The 22317-nt window shown below is 49.7% G+C and overlaps 1 protein-coding gene across 29 annotated transcripts in view; it reads right to left on the minus strand.

Moving 5' to 3' along the window:
* Positions 1–3903: 3903 nt before the first annotated feature.
* Positions 3904–22317, minus strand: part of dlg1b (discs large MAGUK scaffold protein 1b) — a 49038-nt gene continuing 30624 nt past the window's right edge. For 7 of the 29 annotated variants that reach the window (XM_077557907.1, XM_077557906.1, XM_077557899.1 and 4 more), the window contains 18 exons: positions 18297–18350; positions 16869–16919; positions 16632–16756; positions 15254–15423; positions 14428–14564; positions 14224–14356; positions 13490–13625; positions 12854–13013; positions 11662–11764; positions 10650–10764; positions 10389–10565; positions 10184–10250; positions 9281–9448; positions 8991–9021; positions 8051–8092; positions 7143–7193; positions 6960–7061; positions 5074–6879 (listed from right to left, as the gene is read on the minus strand). In XM_077557907.1, coding sequence (XP_077414033.1) covers positions 6326–6879; positions 6960–7061; positions 7143–7193; positions 8051–8092; positions 8991–9021; positions 9281–9448; positions 10184–10250; positions 10389–10565; positions 10650–10764; positions 11662–11764; positions 12854–13013; positions 13490–13625; positions 14224–14356; positions 14428–14564; positions 15254–15423; positions 16632–16756; positions 16869–16919; positions 18297–18350 — 2376 coding nt within the window. In that variant the 3' untranslated portion in view covers positions 5074–6325. Of the gene's footprint in view, positions 4353–4913; positions 5006–5072; positions 6880–6959; positions 7062–7142; positions 7194–8050; positions 8093–8990; positions 9022–9280; positions 9449–10183; positions 10251–10388; positions 10566–10649; positions 10765–11661; positions 11765–12853; positions 13014–13489; positions 13626–14223; positions 14357–14427; positions 14565–15253; positions 15424–16631; positions 16757–16868; positions 16920–18296; positions 18351–19597; positions 21333–22317 lie in introns of those variants that run through there. The other 22 variants (XM_077557920.1, XM_077557916.1, XM_077557922.1 and 19 more) reach the window with 14 other exon arrangements.

Below are 22317 nucleotides of genomic sequence, written 5' to 3' on the forward strand. Positions count from 1 at the left end.
TGAATCCCCCTGTTTAAGAAACAGACATGAGCAGTCATTTGCCTGAACTGTAAGCAGTTAAGATAATGCAAACAATCCTGGATGGTGCGCTAAAAGAGATGTGACATCTTGTAAAAGTCATGTACGGCACAGTTCTCGTTCGTCATGTTTGTTTTGAAGGTATTATTTGATCACTACATTAAGTGTAATCTTTGCGTGTTGAAAATAATTGGATAAGAGATCTGATGAAGAAGCCTTCTTTGCAAAGAGTTTATTTTAGAAGCTTCTAAAAGACACAAGAGAAAATGCTTACATTCAAAAATTGATGTTAAGCCTCGAGTGTGTCCATATGAAAAACACGCAGTCGCTTTATAGATGAAAAAAGCAAACTCCTCCTCTGAGGCTGGACAAAGGGTTAGTAATTATAATAGGCAGACAAGTGATTTACTGACATGTTTACTCCAGTTCACCGTCCAAGCCGGAAATACATGATTAGACAGGTAATGCCATGAGACCTCGACTCCCTCAGCCCAACAGTGTTATCTCCTTGAGAACTTGAGAACTTGACTCCCATCACATTCCTTTCTCACCAGCTGGCAGGGAGTGAAAAAGTTCCAATATACTTCACAACAACATCATCACAGTTATATTCATTACAATACACAGTTATATGTCCAATATATGTTTAGAAGTAAATTCATAAACAGTAAAAATATCAATTGAAAATGTTAAATGTCTTCAGCTTCCAGGCAAGACTGCACTCAGACGGGCCACGTACTTGGCCATCCCGATCGAAGGGACAACGCGGGACATGCTGGACATGCAAGCACCTTTCCACTCTTGCCTTCACACTCATCCGCATGCTGACCCACTTGGCCATGTTGATCGGCGCCTCCGGCCACTCGCAGGTGTCGTCCCTCGTGCTTTGGAGAAGATGAGCTTTATGATGGACGTCTGTCTCACAATGACAGAATATGGCTTCCATCATAAAAGCTGGAGTCGCTGAGCCGGCCGGGTTCGTTTCTGCTGGCTCATCTGAAGAAAGACAAGGAGCATCTTGGTCGATGTCTGGGCAAAGTGAAAGATATTATCACGTTTTTAATACCTCATTTCATATAGGGTTAGGGTTAGGGGTTAGGTTATGGCATAAGGGTTAACTCCCGGGTATTTCCCGCCTCATCAAATTGACTGGACGGTTGTCAAAATACCAGGGCAAGGCACGGGCCGGCGCTCGTTATTGCAGCAACTCTTATGCTTATGTCTCTCACCTCTGTTTAATAAAAATCTTAATATCATAAAAAATCCTCATATAATAAAAAATGTGTCTGACCTTTACTAACCCTGTACACTCCATAAGAGTTTCTTTTTGAGATACTTGGCCACTAATCAAGCAAAAAGGTATCAAGGCTAAGATCTGCTTTCAATAACCCACTCCGAGGGTTGGGTTTAGGGTTTGGACCAAGGTAGGGTTTATATAGGGCCCCAAATGGTTGGGGTTAGGGTTAGGGGTTGGGGTTGGGGTTAGGGCACCCTTCCAAGAATATATAGTAATTCAACTGGTCAACTGGTTGAGGTTAGGACTTTGTACCGGGGTGGGTTAACACCATATTTGAAACGGGTTGAGGTTAGGGCAACCTTCCCAGAATATATAGGAAGTAAACTGGTTGAGGTTAGGACTTTGTACCGGGGTGGGTTAACACCATACTTGGAACCGGTTGAGGTTAGGGCCACCTTCCTAGAATATGTAGTAATTCAACTGGTTGAGGTTAGGACTTTGTACCGGGGTGGGTTAACGCCATATTTGAAACGGGCTGAGGTTTTCTTTACATATCAAGTAAGCAATGGCTTCAGTTATAGCCATCGCACGCTCAGAGAGGACCCCCTAAATAAGAAGCCAAACTTTTCTCATCCTGATGTCCGACGAGGAACACGACCGGGAGGCGGCGGTACACTTGTTAACGACGCGGTGCATCCTTTTTAAGTGGGTCTGCATGTTTGTCGGACGTCTTGCCAAGCTTTCCGTCTTTTTTGGCGAATCCCTAGTGTTTCCAAACATATGATTTAAGCGTCGCACGTGCATTACATATTTCATCCTCCTCGCTGCTGCTCGCTCGGACGTCCGTGATGTTTTGCTAGCTTACTGTGTGGGTGCCTCACGGCTTCCGCATGGTGCATTCATGCGCCCTGGGATTTTGGGGAACAGCAGATGGGATGACGTTTCCAATGAATAAAACGGCGCTTGCGTCCAATTTTACCAATACCCGCCAACGCATCAAGAGGAATCTACATTTCACACGTCAATTGCATCGAAACCCAGTGAATAAGCCGATGCACTCGCATCGTGCATGTGCGCATCGATGCATCCATTCATATCGATTATTTTCAACATCCCTACTTTGCAGTAGTTGGACGTCATGAAAAAGTCCACAAGTTTTCCGCACGAAGTTTCCAAGTCGTCATCCGCACTCTCAGGCGTGTGCGTGTTATTGGCACGTTAATACAGTATCACGTGTGTTTGTGTGTCAATGAGCCAGAAGAACAACTCGGACTGTATTTACATTTGTGTGATGGCAGGCAACAAAGGTAAGCTACTTTCATCGAATATCCCTTTTTGAGTGAATGCATGTTGATATGATTTATGCCCTTCATTCATTTGAACGTGTGCGCGTGTTCGTGCGTGCAGGCCTCACGTTGCGGGAGGCGAGTGACGTCACAGCAAGCGCACTCTTCAACGCAACCATCGCCGAAGGGCCGCTCAAAGGTTTGCAAATACCTCAAACAATATTGCATGCAAGTTCATGTTTCTGTGACCCGGATGAAATCAAACCTGATAAGTCAGGTGGCAGTAAGAGAAGAAGACCTGCAGGTGGCAGCATTGTCACACCAACAAACCTTCCAATCAATTCATGGCGAGGCCAATTTCTCGACTTAATACACGTTCACTATTTTATTCTCAATAATAAAAAAATGGGACGAATTATTGACAAGTCGCGTGTGTATTGTTTTGCATAGTTCGTTTAAGCTTTTTCTTCACATATATAAAAGTATATTCATGTTTTGTATCCATGGGTTTGTGTTGATATTATTTCACGTCATTTCTGTGTTTGATTTCAGTGGCATCAGGTGTGGCCGGACCCGAGTGTGGTGACGTCATCAGCTGCAAACTTGGAGCTCAGCAGACTTCATTCCGGTGCGCGCGGTGCCGGACGCCCGCTGCGTCACACGCGCCACGCGTGCGCTTGTTTGTGCCACTCAAGTGTCACCGGCGGGCGGTGCCAGCCGTGCCCGCCCAGACCGCGACACATCCGGCCACAACAGGGACCAGGTACCGGGGACTAGGGACTACTAGGGACTAGAGAGGGAGCGCCAACAACAACCAGAAAAAGAACATCAACAAGAACCGGATCCAGAAAAGCATCAGGATAAATATCCACAACAGGAACAGGAACATAAACAAGAACATGTAGACGGAGAAAAACAAGCACAAAAACATCGCAACTACGTCAAGTCCACTGCGACCATCAAAAGGTCCGATTCATGAATCACTTGCGAGTTTTTTTGTTTTGTTTTACTTCCTCTAGATCTTGGTTGAAAGATACTAGCTCGATGCTAGCGCAATTGAAACGCATCCCCGAAAATTCCACTTCATCTATCTTTCAATGAAGACCATCATCTGGATCAGGGGTGGGCAAACGGGGTCCTGCAGGTTTCCCTGCTGATCATTTATCAGCTGTGTTGGAGAAGGGAAACATCCAAAACCTGCAGGAGTCCGGCCCTCCAAGCATTTTTGACGCTAAAAGTTGTTGTGCTTTTATTTTTCAAGGTTGAATTGATTTCCCTCAAGTGTGAAAGGTCAACGTTGATCCCAGTGTGCCAGCAAGTAAAGATGGCGCTGGTCTCCGTGGAAACACAAACACAACACGCTTCCTGTTTGCGCTTTTATTTGGTTAAAAAAGAAAAATAAGACAGGAAGTGATCATATTGAAATCTTGTATGCTGATAATAATCATGAGCATCAATATAGACTTTTTTTGTTTTGTAGGAAAATAGGCAGCCGAGCAGGTCGGACTCGTCTCTGGCGCCCCCTGCAGGCCGCCGCGTTTGTGAAAGCCGTTCAGCTGACTCCTCCCCCTCACGTGGGCTCGTTAAAGGGTTAATGTGAGCAGAGGGAGGGGTCACGCCCCTTCAAGCTCCAAGGTTGGGGTGTGTGTGCAGGGGGGGGGGGGGGGGGTGCTGGGGGGGGGGTTCCAAAAGCGGCGATGGCGTTCACAGCTTCTCTTTGGACTGCACCCAAACGGACGAGCCCGAATGATCCTCGATGATCTGCTTGCTCTGCTCGTAGATCTCCTCCAGCGTGTCGCCCTGCACGATGGCTGCGCACGCACACGCACACACGCGCGCACGCACGCACACACACGCACGGTCAGACAAGATGATTGTGCTTTTCTGAAGACGCTTATTAGCGAAGGATCGAGCAGTCTCGAACGTTAACAGTTTCAAAAATGCAATTTTCTTCCATTCTGCATCATTTAGTCATAAGATGAATGGAAAATTGAAAAGCAAAGCGCAATGTAGCACTTTATTGTCAGCATTTTGTCATATTTCCGAAACTCATTTTTCTTCTATCAAGCACACGGAGTGGCGTGTGTACCCTGAGAGGTTGCGGGTTCAATCCCCGGCTGCCATCAAGATGGGACACGTACGTACGAATTTGAAGGAAATTGTTGCAAAAAAGTCCATATGACTTTGTTTTTAGTTTTAAAAGACTTTTTTCAAGACGGCTGCGGTTGATTTGGGCTTCACACGATTTTCTTAGTTTTCAAAATCTCAATTTTCTTCTTCTGTTGGCAGATCATTCTTATTTTCTATTGTCCTTTTTTCAGTCTAACGTCCTCGCTTGCCTTCCCTTTGGACTTTTCTTTTGTGTTGCCAACCTGTGAAGTGTTCGGTGAACTCGTGTTCCAACTTGGCGGCTCGCTCGAACGTCTTCCTGCTTTGTTCCTCCGTCAGACGTTTGTTCATCTCCCTGACACGCACACACACACACGCGCGTGTCATTCTGTGTGTGTGCGTGCGTTAACGTGTGCGCCTTACATGATGTTCTGCACGGACTTGGGTTTGATGAAGATGGCGATGGGATGAAGCAGCGCCGCCTGCAGGCGCTTGATGGCGTTGCCCGACACGTCCAAGATGCAATGCTTACCCTGAAAGGCACGCGCGCACACACGTTGACTTTCTCACACACACACGCAGACCGGCTTCCTCTTCATCCAGCGCTTTGCGTCCCGGGCGGGACGTGCGCCGGCGGGACGTGCCCGGAACGCCTCCCCAGTGAGGAATCTGAAGCGGATGGCCGAGCCACCGCCAGCGCAGCGGCCCGACTCGCGAACGAACAAACGTCTCACCTGATCTGGAAGACGGAGAAGACGCGCACCCTGCCAAGGAAACTCATTTGGGCCGCTCGTACCCAGGGTCGCCACCCGCAGCTCAAGACCCCAAGACACTTCAAGTCCTCCACTTGGGGCAGGATCTCATCTCGGGAGGTCACGCCAGCTTTTCAGGTGTGTTGACTGTTGTTGTCCGCCGCTAAGGCAGCAGCGGCTCACTGATCTGAATTTATTGGTGGCTTGTGGCAAAGGCGGCCCCGATTTTCAAACAAGTGGACGACGTGTGCCGCTTTGAAGATGACATTTTCTCGCTCAGTTTCTTTGGTTGAATTGCAGTTATTCGTTCATACAAAAAGTTTCCTCCTGCAAACATCACGATGCATTTCATCTTTTTTAAGGCAAGTCGTAAAATGTGCGAAGTCCTCAAATGTCAAACGTGCTAAATCATCTCCAATGTTGTCAATTTGCAAACTGTCAATGTATGCGATCGGATGCCACCAAAGCTTTCTTGGGAGGAGCAATATGGCGGCTTCAAAAGTCTCGGCCCGTCGGCCATTTATGCAGATCGGTTCAATCGGCGCGGCGACCAAAACGAACCATTTCTCGTTTTTGGAAATTGGAAATTGACAAACGGAAATGGAGCCGTTAACTGATCCTCGATTATGTTTTGATTTGAAGTCGGGAAACCAAATGCGACCTTCGTTTGTTTCCCCTTGAGCTTGTTTTACATTCAGTGGAAAGACATTCTTCTTCTGTGGTGACGTTAGCGACTTGCACATGACGAGAGATTTCTCTCAAAAATCTTCACACAAACACATTTGCGATTTTCATCCGCAATTTTCACGTCCTTTGGATTTTTCCGTGTGCATTTTCCAGGACTTTTGCTTTGTCCAAAGTGCGTTTGTGGATCGTTGCGCACGTAGTGACGAGCCCGCCATATTGGCGCAGAAGAAGAAAATTCAACAGCAGAAGAAGAGTGTCTTTGGAGTGAAAGCAAAACAAGCTCGGGGCAAACAAACAAAGTTTGCGTTTGGTTTCCCGACTTGCAAAATAAGCACAAAATGGAAGTTGAAATCAAGACTCAATTTCTGTTTTCCAATTTGAAAGGAGAAACAGCTCGTCCTGTTCAACGGAGACGGCAACACTGCCCCCCTGTGGCCAACGGAGGAACGGCCATTGTGAGCGCTTTGCGTGGGTGTGTCAATATCTCGAACCCGCGTCTCAAAATACATCGCTATATTTGTGCGCACAAAAATGGCTTCCCGTCCGAGAGAAAGCAAAGCCAGCACGCGAGTCCGACTCGGCAGTGGAAAAAAGAAGCAAAGATGGTCTGAACGCACCTTTTGTGCGACCTCTCGCACCGACTGGACGCTGGTCCCGTAGAGGTGGTTGTTGTACTGGCCCGCCTCGATGAATTTGTGCTCCTGGATGTCCTTCTCCATCTGCTCCCGGGACGCCACAAAGTGATAATCGCGAGCGTCCACCTCGTAGTCGCGTTTGGGTCGCGTCGTGTCTGCAAAGACGCGCCGAAGGTCAAGAAAGAACACGTCGTCGGGCGGTCGGGCGGGCGGACGGACGTCGGACGACACTCACGCGGGACGCACGAGCCAAACTTGTCGGGGAATTCCGAGATGAGGTCGTCGTTGATGCGGTCCTTCATGGGCCCCAGGATGATGACGGGTCGCGCGTAGCCCACTGACGAGACAAGATGGCGGCGGCGTCAGGCCGAGAAAGGGCGGCGGCGGCGTGCGCCAACGCGACGGCGCCGCACGTTACCTTCCTGTTGCGTGACGGCTTCGTACGACAGCACAAAGTCGTCGGGCCCGCCTGCCGGCACAAAAAAACGCCATTGGAGGGAAAATTCCAACATTCCTCGGACGGATGAAAATCCGTTCAATTTCTGCATTTCAGAAGCTTTCCTGTCTTTTTCGGTCAAATGCAAAAAAGAAAACGTTTTCCAGATTGTGATGACGGAAGAAAGCGTGTTCTGCTTTCAGGCAAACAAAAACACGACAGCAGCTTCCAAAAGCCACGACTTCATTTGCTGACAATTTTCTTCTTCTTGGTTTGGCTCATTTTTCATTTTTCAGACTTTCTGTCATTTTTGGCCAATTTGATCGACATATGGTCATTTTTTGAAGCATTTAAGAAAACAACATTTTTTTTTCAACTTTTGGCCAATTTTCTTCTTGCATTTTCGGACTTTATGGTTCCATTTCCAACCTTTTTCTTTCCTGACTGCCCAAAGCATTTCAAACGAAGGAATGCACGAAAATGGGCTCATTTTCGGCCTTCTTTTCTTTTGGGACATTTTATGGTTACTTTTCTACTCTGCCTTTTTAAAATTCCATTTTCTGATATTTTGGGCAATTTCGTGGACATTTTATGACCATTTACTGCTATAATAGAATCAAAATAGGACTATTGTTTGTATTTGTTATTACAATTTTTTTTTGATATTTCTTTTATATATTTATTATAAAAGTTATTTTGGAAAACATTTTTTTTTTTCCAGAACATGTAAAACTTTTGCCCCTTAATATATGACTATGACGGACTTTTGTTATTTAAAAACTTTTTCAAATGAAAATATACAACTTTGAATAAAAAGTCAGTGACGTCATCACGAACGAGGGTGGGGTCGTGGGGTCGTGGGGTCGGCAAAGCGGCGTGACACGACTTACGGCAGCTGCTTTCACTATCGCTGGCGTTGGACGTGGCGTGTTCTGCAAGGACAAAAGTGGGACAGCCGTCAGTCAAAACTGACCTCCGTCACATGGAAAGGAACGCCAGCGCAAAAAGAGGTCACACGTCAAACAAGTTTGCATTTTCTGCAAAAAGAAATAAACAAAGTGTCGATCAGCAGGAGGCGCAGCCTGAAGGGCGGCCATCTTGACGACGAGGACATCAGCCAGCGGCGACGAAGATTCCTGGAGGTGGTGAGGAAAGGGAGGGAGGGGCCGAGGAAGGAGGGGGCGGGGCCAGAGCGTGACTTCCTGGTTGCTGATTCGGGTTCGCAGTTTGATCTTTGTGATTATTTGAAGTTTCTAAATGGCCAACTTTCTCTAAAGCGGTAGCACGATGCTATTAGCCGTTAGCTGCTAACTTATGCTAAAGTCTTAGCCTACATGTGCTACGCAGATGTTAAATGCTATTGCTGACACTGTAATGTTATTTTTTTTCATGTAGGAGCACTTATGTTTTATTTTGATCGGTATGTTGCACTTTCACCCCAAAAATATGAAAGAAAAAGTCTGCCTCGGTTACGTCCGCTACACGAACAACAACAAGCAACTTCTGGTCCCGACCTCGATCATATTGTGACCTTCATTTGCAAAAAGTTTGTTTATTTTGTTTATATTCATTATTTATTTTGCGTATATTTTGTTTTTGACTTTCAACAAACCAACCAAGTGCAATTTGCTATTTAGATTAGATTCGATTTGAAAACACAACCGTGACTTTTGTTGTTCAACTCGGCAATTTTGCTGCTCTATTCTTCATTTTGTTTATGGTGTGTTTATTTTGACAAAATAATACTGTAAGTGTATATATTCAATACTTGTCTTATTTCATGTGTAATTGGGGGGGGGGGTAAACAGGCGGGGAGGGGGCGGGACTCACTGTGTCCTTTGGCGAGGAGGTCGACGGCGTCCTGAAAGCGACAAGAGAAGAAGAAGCACAAACAGGAAGTTACGGCGTCACAGCGACAGAGCGAGAGAGCAGACGCGAGCGAGAGAGGACGACGCCGTTTGAGCCGCTCGGGTCCAATTGAGGAAAAAAAAAAAAAGACAACGATGGGCGGCCTCGTCGCCATGGCAACCGGGTCACCGGCTGATCTCTCTTCCTGTCGCTGACCCATGAGCACGCGGCGCCCCCCGGTGGCGGCTACGAGCGGCGGGCGCCGTACTCACGCTCCACGTCGCTGCTGTCCTGCTCGCCGCCGCCGCCGCCGTCGCGACTCTTTCCGAACAGGAAGGAGCGAGCCAACACGCCCTTTCTACGCTTGTCGCCCGACGGCTACAGGAAGTACACATGACAGGGACAGGAAGTACGGCGTCAAACCACCACTGACGCTCAAACTGCGGAAGGGCAGAGGTGATGGAGAAGAAGGACCACACACACACACACACACAAGAGTGTCTCATATTCTCACCCGCGCACGCACGCACGCACGCACGCACGAGCAAGGCGTGAGAGATGCGCGTGCAGCCATTCCAGGGAGACGAAAGCGTTGCCACAGCAACAGCGCAAACATGTGAATATTTGCCTATCCAAATGTTTGGAATGTGAGCGATGAAGAGGAAGATGAGGAAGACGTCCAGGTCAAAGGTTACATTGGGTCATGCGCTTGTCAGTCGGGCCATTAGCGATCGGTCGCGCCGCCGCCGCCGCGTGCTCAAAGATCAGCGACATGCAGTTAAGATCAGCTGTGGGATGCTTTCGACGCGCACGCGCTCGCTCGTTAGTATGCGCTGCTAGCAGCTAGCATAGCAAATTGAACCTGAAAAACTTTGCGAGCATCAAACTTGAACTTACACCAGAATCCATCGGACAAACATGAATCGATTCTCTTTTGACTCCGCTTGTAGCAAACGTGCTAACAGAAGAGCTAATGTGACGTGCCAACAGTGGGGGCTAACGTGCTACATGCTAACACAAATGACATGCTAACCAAAGTGCTAACACATCAGCTGACTGAGACAAACGAGAGCTAACGTGTTAGATGCTAACGGCCGTGCTAATGTGTGAAATGCAAGCGTTAGCGGGCTACATGCTAAGCCGCTAAGCAAGGAAGCGGGCGCGGCCCGACTCACCCCTCGTTCTCGAGACTTGGGGTTGAACTTGACCGTCTTCAACCTGGCTCGCTCTTTCTTCTCCACTCTGTCAATCAAATTCAAAGCACTTCAAGTCAAGCCAACAAGCGCGCGCACGAGAGGTCGTGGCGCGCACGAGAGGCCGTGGCGCGCACGAGAGGCCGTGGCGCGCACGAGAGGCCGTGGCGCGCACGTGGCGTCCCACCTCCTCTTGCTGGGGATGACGCCGACCTCTTGGACGTCTCCGGCGGCCGTCATGTGGCGCGCTTGCCACCACTCGTCGTCGGAGGCGTTGAGCACGTGCAGGATGTCCCCAAACTTGAAGTTGAGACCCTGACTCGGGAGACCCGAGTCCCGAGTCCGGTCGTAGTCGAACAGCGCCCTGCGTTGGGACACGCGCGCGCACGTCAGGACTTGCGAGAGGCGTGGAAGGTCGCGCGTGGAAGGTCGCGGCGGCTGGTCCCACCTGACGTAGAGCGACCTCTTGTGGCTGGTCCTGAGCGATCCCGATCCGGAGCTGATGCTGCTGTTCATCATCTGCTCCCTCAGCTCGTGGATCTTGGCCTCGAAGCGGCCGTACTCTGCGCGGGACACGGCGGCGACACGTCAAGCGAGCACGCCGTGGAATGCCGACAAATTGCGCTCGCCAAAACCACAATCGGCCACAACAAAAGGAGAGCTTGATTTGCGTTTCCCTCTGGTGGTGAGTTTAGGAGTGCAGTTTCATTTTCATAAGGCATGTTTTGTCCACCTCCGGCGTGTAATTAAGACCCGCCCTCCTCATTAGCTGACGTTTGCTCGTCAACGAGTCCATTTGTGGTGGCACTCGATGCGTGTTAAGTGCCTCAATATTAAGTGTGGTTGTTTATGTACAAAAGCACAATATTGTGGTTTTTAATTATTATTTGATTTGAAATCGAATTATAATTTTTGATTTTACAAGATTTTCATACAGTATAATGACTTTTTTTTTTTTTGTGAAGTTCATATGGTGCAAATATGTCAACTATAGAAAATGGCGCATCCCTAAATGTGGCGTCGAGTGGCCTCATTTTGAGGATGCGCTCGTGGAGTCCCGATGCGAAATCTTGCCAATCCCACAAATTGTCTTTCAATTTTTGTCCGAACAAAACCATCCCAACATGATAAAAATGCAGGAAACGCATTTTGCTGTTGAAATGTAACAAGGAAACGGTGAGCAATTCTGCCACAATCCTTAATTGCGGCATGCGTCGCCTGTTTGTCTCCGCCGCCGCCATCGGCGCTTCTTGCTTTGGTCCCGCCGAAGCGACGGCGGATTGCTCCGATGGAAAGAAAACATCGGCAAGCAAACGTTTTCATCGGGAACGCCACAAGATTCTCCGCAGTTTGTGAAGTCAAGCAAAGAAATGCAATCGAGCGAACTCGCGAAGTCGCGCTTCGCCTTGAGACAAAAAAAGGCGTCTTGTTGTCTCGCACCCGAAGGCTCGGCGACTCACCCTCGGGCCTGTAGTGCGCCATGATGGTGACCGTCTGGCCGGCGTTCTTCAGCGCGGCGGCCGCCTGCTCATGCGTTGCGCTGCGGAGGTCCACGCCGTTCACCTGCACGCACGCACGCACACACGCACGCACGCACACACACGAGATCGACACTCGCCATCTTGGACGGCAATTTCGCACTTCACTTCTTTTGTTTAGCGACATTTTTACGTTTTTCTTTTTTTCAAATATGTTTTAATGGTGACTTTTTGGCAATTGCAAAGACATTTTATCATCATTTTATGCCTTTCATGTTTTCTGCCTTTTTGATTCCATTTTCGGACATTTTTGGGCAATTTCGTAGATATTTGATGTTCATGTTCTGCTTTTCCTTTTTGGACATTTTTAGGTCATTTTCAACAACTACACTTTTTCTGACAACTTGAAACATTTGGACTGTGACATTTTTTGAAGATTGGATTATTATTTTTTTTTTTTTAATCGAAATCCTTCATTTGTATAACATTTTTGGATCCACATTTTCTTCAAAAATAGGAAATCAACGCGTATGTACAGAAATAAAACACTCAACGTTGACAAGCTTTGAAAAGTAAAATAAAAGAAAGTGGACGTTTTTTCGCGTGTGGCCTCGCTTGCAAGGTGGAGAACAAGTTGGGCCAGGACCAATCGTCTTCATTTGCCACTTTGCGAGCGCCGCGTTTGCACAACCGACGCATCGGGAGCCGCACCCGCGTCCAACAAGTGGTTCGGTCCAGGCCGGTCAGAATCCGGTCCTCCCACCGCAGCTGTTCAATTGCAATTGCATCCAAATTGGAATCGGCAGAATTTTTGCTTGAAATTCCCCCATCGAGACGATTGATGCTGTCAAAAGCCTGGATTGGCTGCAAAGAAGCAGGAAGTGATTTCATTCAGCCAATCACGTGACTCTGCGGCACCAGACCAGGAAATAAAAGATTGAGGCGTGTCCTGTCTCAGCCGGCAAAGTCCACGTCTCGAGTCTGGAAATAATTCCGGCTTTAAGAAGACGGACGTGGGTCCAAATAAGATCTATTTTTTTTCTTTAGAAGGCGGACGGACGCGGCTTCGAACCAGATGCGCTCGTTAATGTTACTTGGTTCGAGAAATGCTAATCAAGTCCAAAGTTTTGAGGCGTGCGCGTCTGGCACGGTCGCAAGCGGCGGCGTCACGTACGGATACGAGGCGGTCGCCCTTCCTCAGCTCCCCGCAGAGGTCGGCGGGTCCTCCGGCCAAGATGAAGGAGATGAAGATGCCTTCGCCGTCCTCGCCGCCCACAATGTTGAAGCCCAGACCTGTGGTGCCGCGGTGCAGGACCACCTTGCGGGGTTCCCTGCTGAAAGAGGAACAACAACACGTGCTAGCAAATAGTTCATTTGAATAATTGAGTATTTGGGTAAGCCATATTTTTACTTCCTACATTTCACTTGAAAATAAACCAGCAAATGTCTTAGATTGACATTTTGCAAAGCCGCAAACCGCATTTTCAAACCAATCTGCCGTCGATTTAAACTTCTTGTACGGCAAACCGAAGGCGTTCTGAGCAGTTAGCATCGTAGCGTGCAAGATCATCAAACGGCTTTTTTCCAGAGTACTAGCAAGAGACAACGATGCAAAAGGCCTGAACTTGAGGATTAAGCTTTAAGATCATCATCATCACATCATCATCATCATCATCATCATCACATCATCATCATCATCATCATCATCATCATTCCCAAGGAAGGAGGAGTCGATTGATGTCTTTTCCTTTGTCTTGCTTCACGGCAAAGTGAGCAGCAGCTGCCGGCGGGCGAGCTCTCGTGACGTTACCGTGAGACGACGTCGTCATCTCCCGGCGCGCTCTTGGGCGTCGGCGAGTAGCGTCCGGACGTGGCCGGCGGGGCCCCCGGGGGCTGCGGCAGGAAATTGGGGGCGCTGATATGATTCTCCGGGTGCTGCGAGAACGCTAACAAGACACACACGCACACACCGAAACGCCGTCAGGACCACAAACAACAACAAGAAAAAAAAAGACATGCACAGTAGAAAAAGGAAGCAAAAAGAAGAGTAAGAAAAAAAAGAAACCTTAAATAAGATAACAGCACGTTTGAAGTATTTGTGAGGCTTAAAACAAGCATTTGAAGATGACAACTAACACTGAACTGGGCTTTCAAAAGTTGATCTTCTTTGAATGTAATAATCGAGCAATAAGATCAGCGGAGGAAAATGCAAGTATGAAAACGATCAGACAAAAGTGCAACTTAAGTGCTCGTTCCGTCCGCGCTTGACACGAAAATGGCCGACTGGAAATGAATATTTTTTCAGAAAATGGTTGGATTTGGAACTGCTTGAAAAAAGTCAACATGACATGTTTTGAGTCTAAAAAGATTATTTTCAAGACTGCAATAGTATTATTTTCTTCTTTTTCAAAATCTTGCAGGACAACTCAAGTCATAATGTTCCTATTTGCCGATATTTCTTCTTCTTCAATTTGCGACGGTGGGGAAGAAAAAGAGCAAGAAAAAGGAGCAATTCAAGAAAAGTGAAAAAGAAAAAGAAATTACGGCCGTCGAAGGCGTCGCCGCCGATGAAGACGTTGTTGGGCTTGGCCACGTGCAGGTAGACCACGTCGGGCGTGTTCTTCAGGGCGGTGACGGCGTGCTCGTGGCTCACCTCCTCCAGACAGCAGCTGTTCACCTGCGCACGCACGCACGCACGTCACGCACGCACGTGGCGCACGAGACACTTGGGGCGGCGGCCGCGCTCACCGCCAGAAGCTTGTCTCCGATCTGCAGCCGCGCGTCCTTGTGGGCGGCGCCGCCCTCGATGATCTTGGTGACGTAGATGCTGTTGTCGCCCGGGATGTGCTGGTTGCCCACGCCGCCGGCGATGCTGAAGCCCAGACCTAAAAGACACACAAAGGCCGCGGCGTGCAGTCACGGCAATCCAAGCATGAAGACGTGTGTCCGTCCGTCCGTCCCTCCCTCCGTCCGTCCGTCCCTCCGTCCGTCCCTCCGTCCGTCCGTCCCTCCCTCCGTCCGTCCGTCCCTCCGTCCGTCCGTCCCTCCCTCCGTCCGTCCGTCCCTCCCTCCGTCCCTCCCTCCCTCCATCCCTCCGTCCCTCCCTCCCTCCGTCCGTCCCTCCGTCCGTCCCTCCCTCCGTCCGTCCGTCCATCCCTCCCTCCCTCCGTCCGTCCCTCCCTCCCTCTGTCCGTCCCTCCCTCCGTTCGTCCCTCCGTCCGTCCCTCCCTCCGTCCCTCCCTCCGTCCGCCCCTCCGTCCGTCCCTCCGTCCGTCCCTCCCTTCGTCCCTCCATCCGTCCCTCCATCCGTCCGTCCCTCCCTCCCTCCCTCCGTCCGTCCCTCCCTCCGTCCGTCCGTCCGTCCCTCCCTCCGTCCGTCCGTCCCTCCGTCCGTCCCTCCGTCCGTCCCTCCCTCCCTCCCTCCCTCCGTCCCTCCCTCCCTCCCTCCCTCCGTCCCTCCCTCCGTCCGTCCGTCCGTCCCTCCCTCCCTCCGTCCGTCCCTCCCTCCCTCCCTCCCTCCGTCCGTCCCTCCCTCCGTCCATCCCTCCCTCCGTCCCTCCCTCCGTCCGTCTACCTTTGGGTCCCTTGACCAGTTTGATGTCCATGACTTTGTCGCCCAGCGGCTTGCGGCGCCGCACATACAGTCGCACCAGAGATCCCGCCTCCTTCAGCGCCTCCACGGCGCGGCTGTGCGTCACGTCGCGGACGTCGGCGTCGTTGACGCGCAGGATCACGTCGTTCACCCTGAAAAATGGTGAACGTTTGTGAAAAAGGCCTTCAGCGCCGCCGCCTGGCGTTCATCTTTTTTTCGGGACACTTTTGACGTCCTGCAAGCTCACGCGACAGTTTTCATTTGTTTTTAGCTGAAGTGAAATTCAACTTTAAAGTCATGTGATTGTATTTGAGTTTGAATCCAATTTCAGTCCACTAAATTGAAAATCCAGTTGCTGTTTTCCTTCAGCACATTTCAGCTTTTATGCACAAAATAATACCAGGCCTATTTGTTGCTGTCGTTTAACATGTAAGACACATTTAACACGTTGTTTACAATCAAACATGTCGAACTGACAATAACATGACATCTTAAAACGTACTTTTCACGTAAATAAAAAAAAAAAGTGCAGAACTGCCTGAGATTCCTACAATGAATGTAAACAGTTTGCGAGTGGTTCTTTTCTCGCACCCGCGTTTCATTCTTTCTTCTGATTGGATTTTGTCAATTTGAATTACGGTCGTCGTCTTAACGAATGGCTTCTATTTTAGTTTTGGTTTCATTTTTGCCTGGGAAAAAAAAGTTCATTCCATGACAAAATTCTTACAGTTACTGGCTTCTATGTATTGATTGATTGATTGATTGATTTTCAAAGGAGGTCGCGCCTGCTCAAGCGAAGCTGCCTGCAATGCAGACGCGTCCACTCTCAAAAAGCGCAATGATTGTCCCAACATGCTTTTGGTTTTGTAGACAAAACGTGTCCGGACACTTTATGCTACGTTTCATTTCACTTTGTTTCATATTAAAACCAAATCTAAATGTTGTTCTGCAACTTGATTTACGAGAGAGAGAGTTGTGCAGGTGGAGCAAAACAACCCGGGTTAAAAAAACAAACAAACAAACAAACATACGTCTGTTTTGTGAGACGAGTGTGTTAAGTTGTGCGTTTTGTAAACAAACTCCTCCCTCTTGGCAGCCATCTTGTCGTGTGCAAACAAGGTCAGGCTTTGTTTGCGACGGACTCTCTTGCTTTGATGACTTTCGGTCCTATTTTGATAGATTTGCTGATCGAACCGTCTGACGAAGGCCTTCAACTACGGATGACGTCATCAAACGGGTGACGCGGGATGTGAAAGCCGAGAAGTTGCGCGTGAAGGCGATCATCTAACGCAGCGTTGCATAATGCAGGCGGCGCTGAAAAGGGCCGTGTGTGTGTGGGGGGGGTCTGGGTAACACACACCTGAGGCGTCCGTCCTGCGCGGCGGCCCCCCCCACGATGACTTTGGTGATGAAGATGCTGGGGTCCTCGCCGATGTGCGGGTTGTCGATGCCGCCCGCGATGCTGAAGCCCAGGCCCGAGTTGCCCTGCGCCGCATCGGCCGCATCGGTCACATCATCATCATCGTCATCATCATCATCATCGTCATCATCATCATCATCATCATCATCATCATCGCCCCCCCCCCCCCTCACTCACCCTCTCCAGTGTGATCTCCTCGTACTCGTAGTCCGCCTCGGCGCCGTTGACCTGCGCGGCGTTCCGTCAACAGACGCAAAAACACGACACACAGATTACTACTTCCTGTAAATGATTGACTTTTTGTTTTACTTTCTTTGACTAATTACACACACATTAGTTGTATGTCGTTTCAAACTTCCTTTCGGTGCAAATCCGGCCTGTCAAAGTTAAAGCGTCATCACCAAAAATGCAGATTAACGGCACTATTATTTCCCCCCCGTAATCGTCCTTTAACGGATGATAATGAGATGCATTCAAGTAAAGCATTTAATAAATGTTTTACATTCATATCAAAAATACTGGGGTCCTCCCCCCCCCCCCCTTGAAATGATGCAAGTAATGAAGTGATTGGAGAAGGAGGATCCAAAAACGTGCAAGACGTCCTCAGAACATCAAATGTCAAAAGAATGAGCACAGAACCGGCTGGCGCTCTTCAGATTTGGCGGGAAAAAAATGTTGATAAAAAGCCTTTTCCATGAAGCGATGAATGGTGATTAAAAAAATCGAATCGTTTGACAGCTCTAAGTGTAAATCTTCATTTCCTGTCATCGCACTTCCTGTAACGATGTCCTTATCTTTACCGAAAACAAGTTTATTGACTTTTGGAAATCGACTCCACCAAGTCAATGCGACGTCTGCTCAAAGTTGACGTCCTGCAGTCGACACTTCGAAGGCACTCGCTAAGTAAGGAAGCAACATTTATACATAAAGGCCGAAAGTTGATGTGGCAGGATAGCCTCGAGCATGGGTGTCGAACTCGGGTCCTGGAGGTTTTGAATGTTTCCCTTCTCCAACACAGCTGATCGATAAGCCTGATGACGAGCTCGCTGATTGGAAGAGGGAAACCTCCAAAACCTGCAGGACCCGAGTTTGACACCGATGGCCTAGAGGTTAAAGGTCGCTACCTTTACAAGCAGTGTATGAATACCACTTCTGTAACTCGCTTTTGGTGCCAAATTGACGACTTCCTACTTCCCGTTTGACGTCTTCATGGTTCAAGTGGTTCAACAAGCAAGTGTCATGGCAGCCGATGTGGATCAATAACGATGATGTCATTAACAGTAATGAGGACGCTTTCAGCCCGAGAAGCGTCTCCAAACCATTCGAGAGTCGGGAACGCGCGAGCGATGATCGCCATTCATCGGTCGCTCCGACCCGAGACGACATTTTCCCTCTGAGGGACACATGCAGAAAAAGAGACAAACGAAAGGGACGCTTCATTTGTGAGATTTGCAAATGTTGATATCGTCTAGAAAGGAACAAATCAAATAGTGATGGCAAAGGTTTGTGTGTGTGTGTGTGCGCGCTCGCCCCCTCCCCCCCCGCGGCTATAGTTTGGACACGTCCTGCCCGAAGCGCTACAAATGGAGGAGGTGTGACACTCACGTAAGGGGGCGTGTCCAGACTGTCTGCGTCCACCAGCACGGGAGGCGGGTTGGCCTGAACGACAAAAGGAAACGCGTCAACAACAAGCCGCGAGGTGACGAGAGATTCGGGTGAGGCCAACACGTGTGGGCCCAAGTCTGCGGCAGCGGGTGCGAAGAGGAGCGGGCGGGCGGGCGGGTAGGCGGGCGGGCCTTCATCCCGCTGACCTCCGTTACGCAACGCCACCCGAGGACGCCGCCCGCCGGCTAAAAGCAGCACACATCGAGCGCATTGATCTCGGCTGCTGCTTCATCGGCGCACGCTCAAGCACTTCCTGTTCCTCAGCCAATCAAGCAAACGTCTTCGTCGCGCGGAAAACCATTGACGACAGATAAAGGTTTCAACGTAGCGGATTGCGGCCAGTGACGAGAGAGAAGGAAAAAAAAAAGGTTGACAGAATTCAAACTTTATTCTCACAATTCTCACTTTAAAGTCAAAATTCGGAGAATAAAGTGCACGCGTGACGTCGGCCCGCGTGGAGCGACGACACGCGTGGAGCGACGACACGCGTGGCGCCGACACGCGTGGAGCGCCGACACGTGTGGCGCCGACACGCGTGGAGCCGACACGCGTGGAGCGCTGACACGCGTGGCGTTGGCCCGCATGGAGCGACGACACGCGTGGAGCGCCGACACTTTAAAGTCAAAATTCGGAGAATAAAGTGCACGCGTGACGTCGGCCCGCGTGGAGCGACGACACGCGTGGAGCTCGTCCAGCTTCAGCAAAAGGCGGCGTGCCAGGCCTGCACGCCCAATCACACAAGAAAAAAACGTCATGAAACTACTAGACCTTAAAAGAGTTGAATCCAAACTTTAGGCTTGGAAAACACAAGGACGACTCCAAGCATAAACCTGGATTCAACCACAACTAAATCTGTATTTAGGACGAAAAGCAAACATGAACATGAATTCAAGCAGGCCTAAACTTCCACTACAAATAAATCAGGACAAAATCTGGAATGGACATTATGGGGACTGGAACAGAACTAAAGACCCATTTGACTGTGTCACACCTAAACCAGGATTAAGAAACTGGGACTAAACTCAATTTAAAGCAGGCCTAAACCTTTTTTAGAGCGGGACTCCAACAGCTGACCCTTCGGTCACTGGACGGCTTCCTGAGCCACGGCCGCCACCGCCGCCGCCGCCGCCGCCGCCATCTACGACTCCAGCCTCCAAACATCCGAAACGAGTACATGATCCAGGTAGAAACGCGTGCAACGTCAAGGGCCGTCAAGGTCCCACGTGAAGCGCCAACACTACCTTGGCGTAGGCAAGCGGCCCCCACGCCGCATGCGAGCGGCCGCCCGCCACTTTGGCGCCGGTCCTGGTGGGACTCTTCTTGACGCTGTCGCGCAGGTTGAGGAAGCGGCTGCGAGCGCGGCACGACGCCGGCACGGCGCACGCCGTGAAGGTGGCCAGCGACGCTCGCACCTGCGGGCGGGCCTGGCGCCGTCCCACTCCGCCGCCGTCCGGCGGTCCCGCGTCCGCCCGGCCGGGCTTGCGCTCGGCACCCTTGGAAGTGAAGAGCCGCCGCGAGGACATGGAGGAGATCCCCGGCGCTCGGAACGAATGCGATGCCGTGGCGGGCGCCGGGCAGAGGTTGCGCCGGCCGGGTTCCGATACGCCTGATGGCCTCGGGCGAGGGAGGCACATGTCAGCGCGAGGGTGGGGGGGGCGGCCAGCACATGAATAATCAATGTTTCCCTTCAGTGGGCGCGTGCGTGCCTGTCAACGCTTTGGCCGGGGAACGTGACCAGAGCGGTCGCACGAGCGATCCGATTCGCCGGCAGCAGCTCAAGTCACGTCATGTGCTCAGAAAATGGACCCTAAACATCATCAACTTGCGTCCGTGCAAAACTCAACCTGGATTGAAGATCAATTCATGCAAAATAAAGCAGACCTAAATGTTGATTCAACCAGGACCGAACCTGAATTAAACCAGGACTACAACCGCTATAAAAGCTGGAAGCTTGCGCCACATAACGCTAGAATGAAGCCCAATTAAAGCAACAAACATGGACTGAAGTCATTCGAAAGCGAGACGCCCACATTTGGACTGAAGCAGAGAAAAAGGGCAAAAGTGGACTTGGATTAAAGCAGGTGTAAAGCAGGATGGAACAAGGCCTAAACGACCCACATTCGGGGCCTGTTTAAAGCACATCAACATGTTGATGAAAGCAGGACTAAATCTGGATTCCATCATGATCATCCTGAGCCGACAACACAAGAGTGCCTCGTGGTATCGGTGCCAACCAGATGCTGAGTAAAAAAAAAAAAAAAAGGATTCAAGCGAGATTACTTCAGGACTAAATTTGGATTAGACCAGGTCTAACCCTGGTTTAAAACAGGTCTGTACCTGGATTAAACCTGGATTCAAGTGGATTTGACCAGTGAGCATTAAATGTAAAGCATGTGACAGACAATTTAGCGCACAAACGGCAAAACGCTGAGTCACAGTTGGACTGAAACCGAAGCAGGATTTCACCTGCGTCTGCACCGGGATTCATTTCAAGCAGGACAGGCACAAAAAGTAAGCCTGCACTGGAACTAAACCTGGATTGACGCAAGTGGACAAACTAGGCCTGATCCTGGATTCGAGCAGATGTAAAGCAGGATTCAAGATGGACTGAAGCGGGACTCAGACAAACGTCAAATCAACTTGATTTGGAAGCACGTTGGAAAAGCCACCAAAGACAAAAACGAGACAAGACAAGAGATCTCAAAGAAGAAAAAAAACATATCAAATGAAATCATCGAAACAGCAAACATCAAAGCAGACAAGAGACGATTTGTTGCTTTTAGAGCACATTTAAAGACCAGCAGCAAAGTGGCCTGTGGGACATTTTGTGGCAATTGATTGCGCAACTTGGGAGCAGCAGTCGCAAACGCAGTCGCAAACGCAGTCGCAAACGCAAACGCAAACGCAAACGCAAACGCAAACGCAGTCGCAAACGCAGTCGCAAACGCAGTCGCAAACGCAGTCACAAACGCAGTCGCAAACGCAGTCGCAAACGCAGTCGCAAACGCAAACGCAGTCGCAAACGCAAACGCAGTCGCAAACGCCAACGCCACTTCCAAGCTTTGAAAGTGCCAGAAGCAAGTGGGCGGCTGCTTTTAAGGATCGGGTTTGGGCGCCACGCGCGGCTCTCAGCAAGATTATTCGAAACAAACAACAAAAGCTTCACATGACTTTGGCGGCGCGAAGGGAGACAAGCAAGTGCCGGCACGACGGCAGAACGGAACCAGGACGGAACGAGGGCTGGCTAAACATTCCCAAAATAAATTGGAGTGGATTCAGAAAGGAAGGATTCCATCGGATTCACACCTTGACTTCTAATTCGGGGAAGGATTTGCTGCAGCACCAATTGGACTTTTAGACGGAAGACATTCTCACAAGCATCGATGCCGTGAATAGAAACGTCTTCCTCTCGTACTTAACGTAAAAAATGGCATGAATCGCGTGTGTCTTATTGAAGATGAGCTGATCAAAACAATACATAATCATTGAAAGCCATCACGACAGCAGCACAATGCAAAGAAAGTGGCAAAAACACTCTTGGGGTGCTCAGAAGAACACAATTTGCATTTGGCGGCCAGATTTCAAAGCATGGATGAGAAGGAGTCTCGATATTCAATATCCATATCTCCGTTAGCCGGATTTCACCTGGGACTGGACTGGGGTTACATTTGAATTGAACCAGGATTCATACCCGCGGAGGTCAGGAGGTCACACGGCACAAAAAGAAAAATCGATCTGGCACAACCGCACTCAAGCAAAGAAGAATTCACCGAGACTAAATCTGCTCTCCAGCAAATCCTGGAGACGGAAGTCGCCGGAAGTCGCCGGAAGTCGCCGGAAGTCGCCGGAAGTCGCCGGAAGTCGCCGGAAGTCGCCGGAAGCGCGTCAGACGATGAGCAATTAGCGGCCGCTCGGCATCATTGACCATTTCACGCACATTGAGCAATACGCACGCCACAAC

The sequence above is a fragment of the Vanacampus margaritifer genome, chromosome 2, assembly GCF_051991255.1.
Source record: "Vanacampus margaritifer isolate UIUO_Vmar chromosome 2, RoL_Vmar_1.0, whole genome shotgun sequence".
NCBI classification, from domain to species: Eukaryota; Metazoa; Chordata; class Actinopteri; order Syngnathiformes; family Syngnathidae; genus Vanacampus; species Vanacampus margaritifer.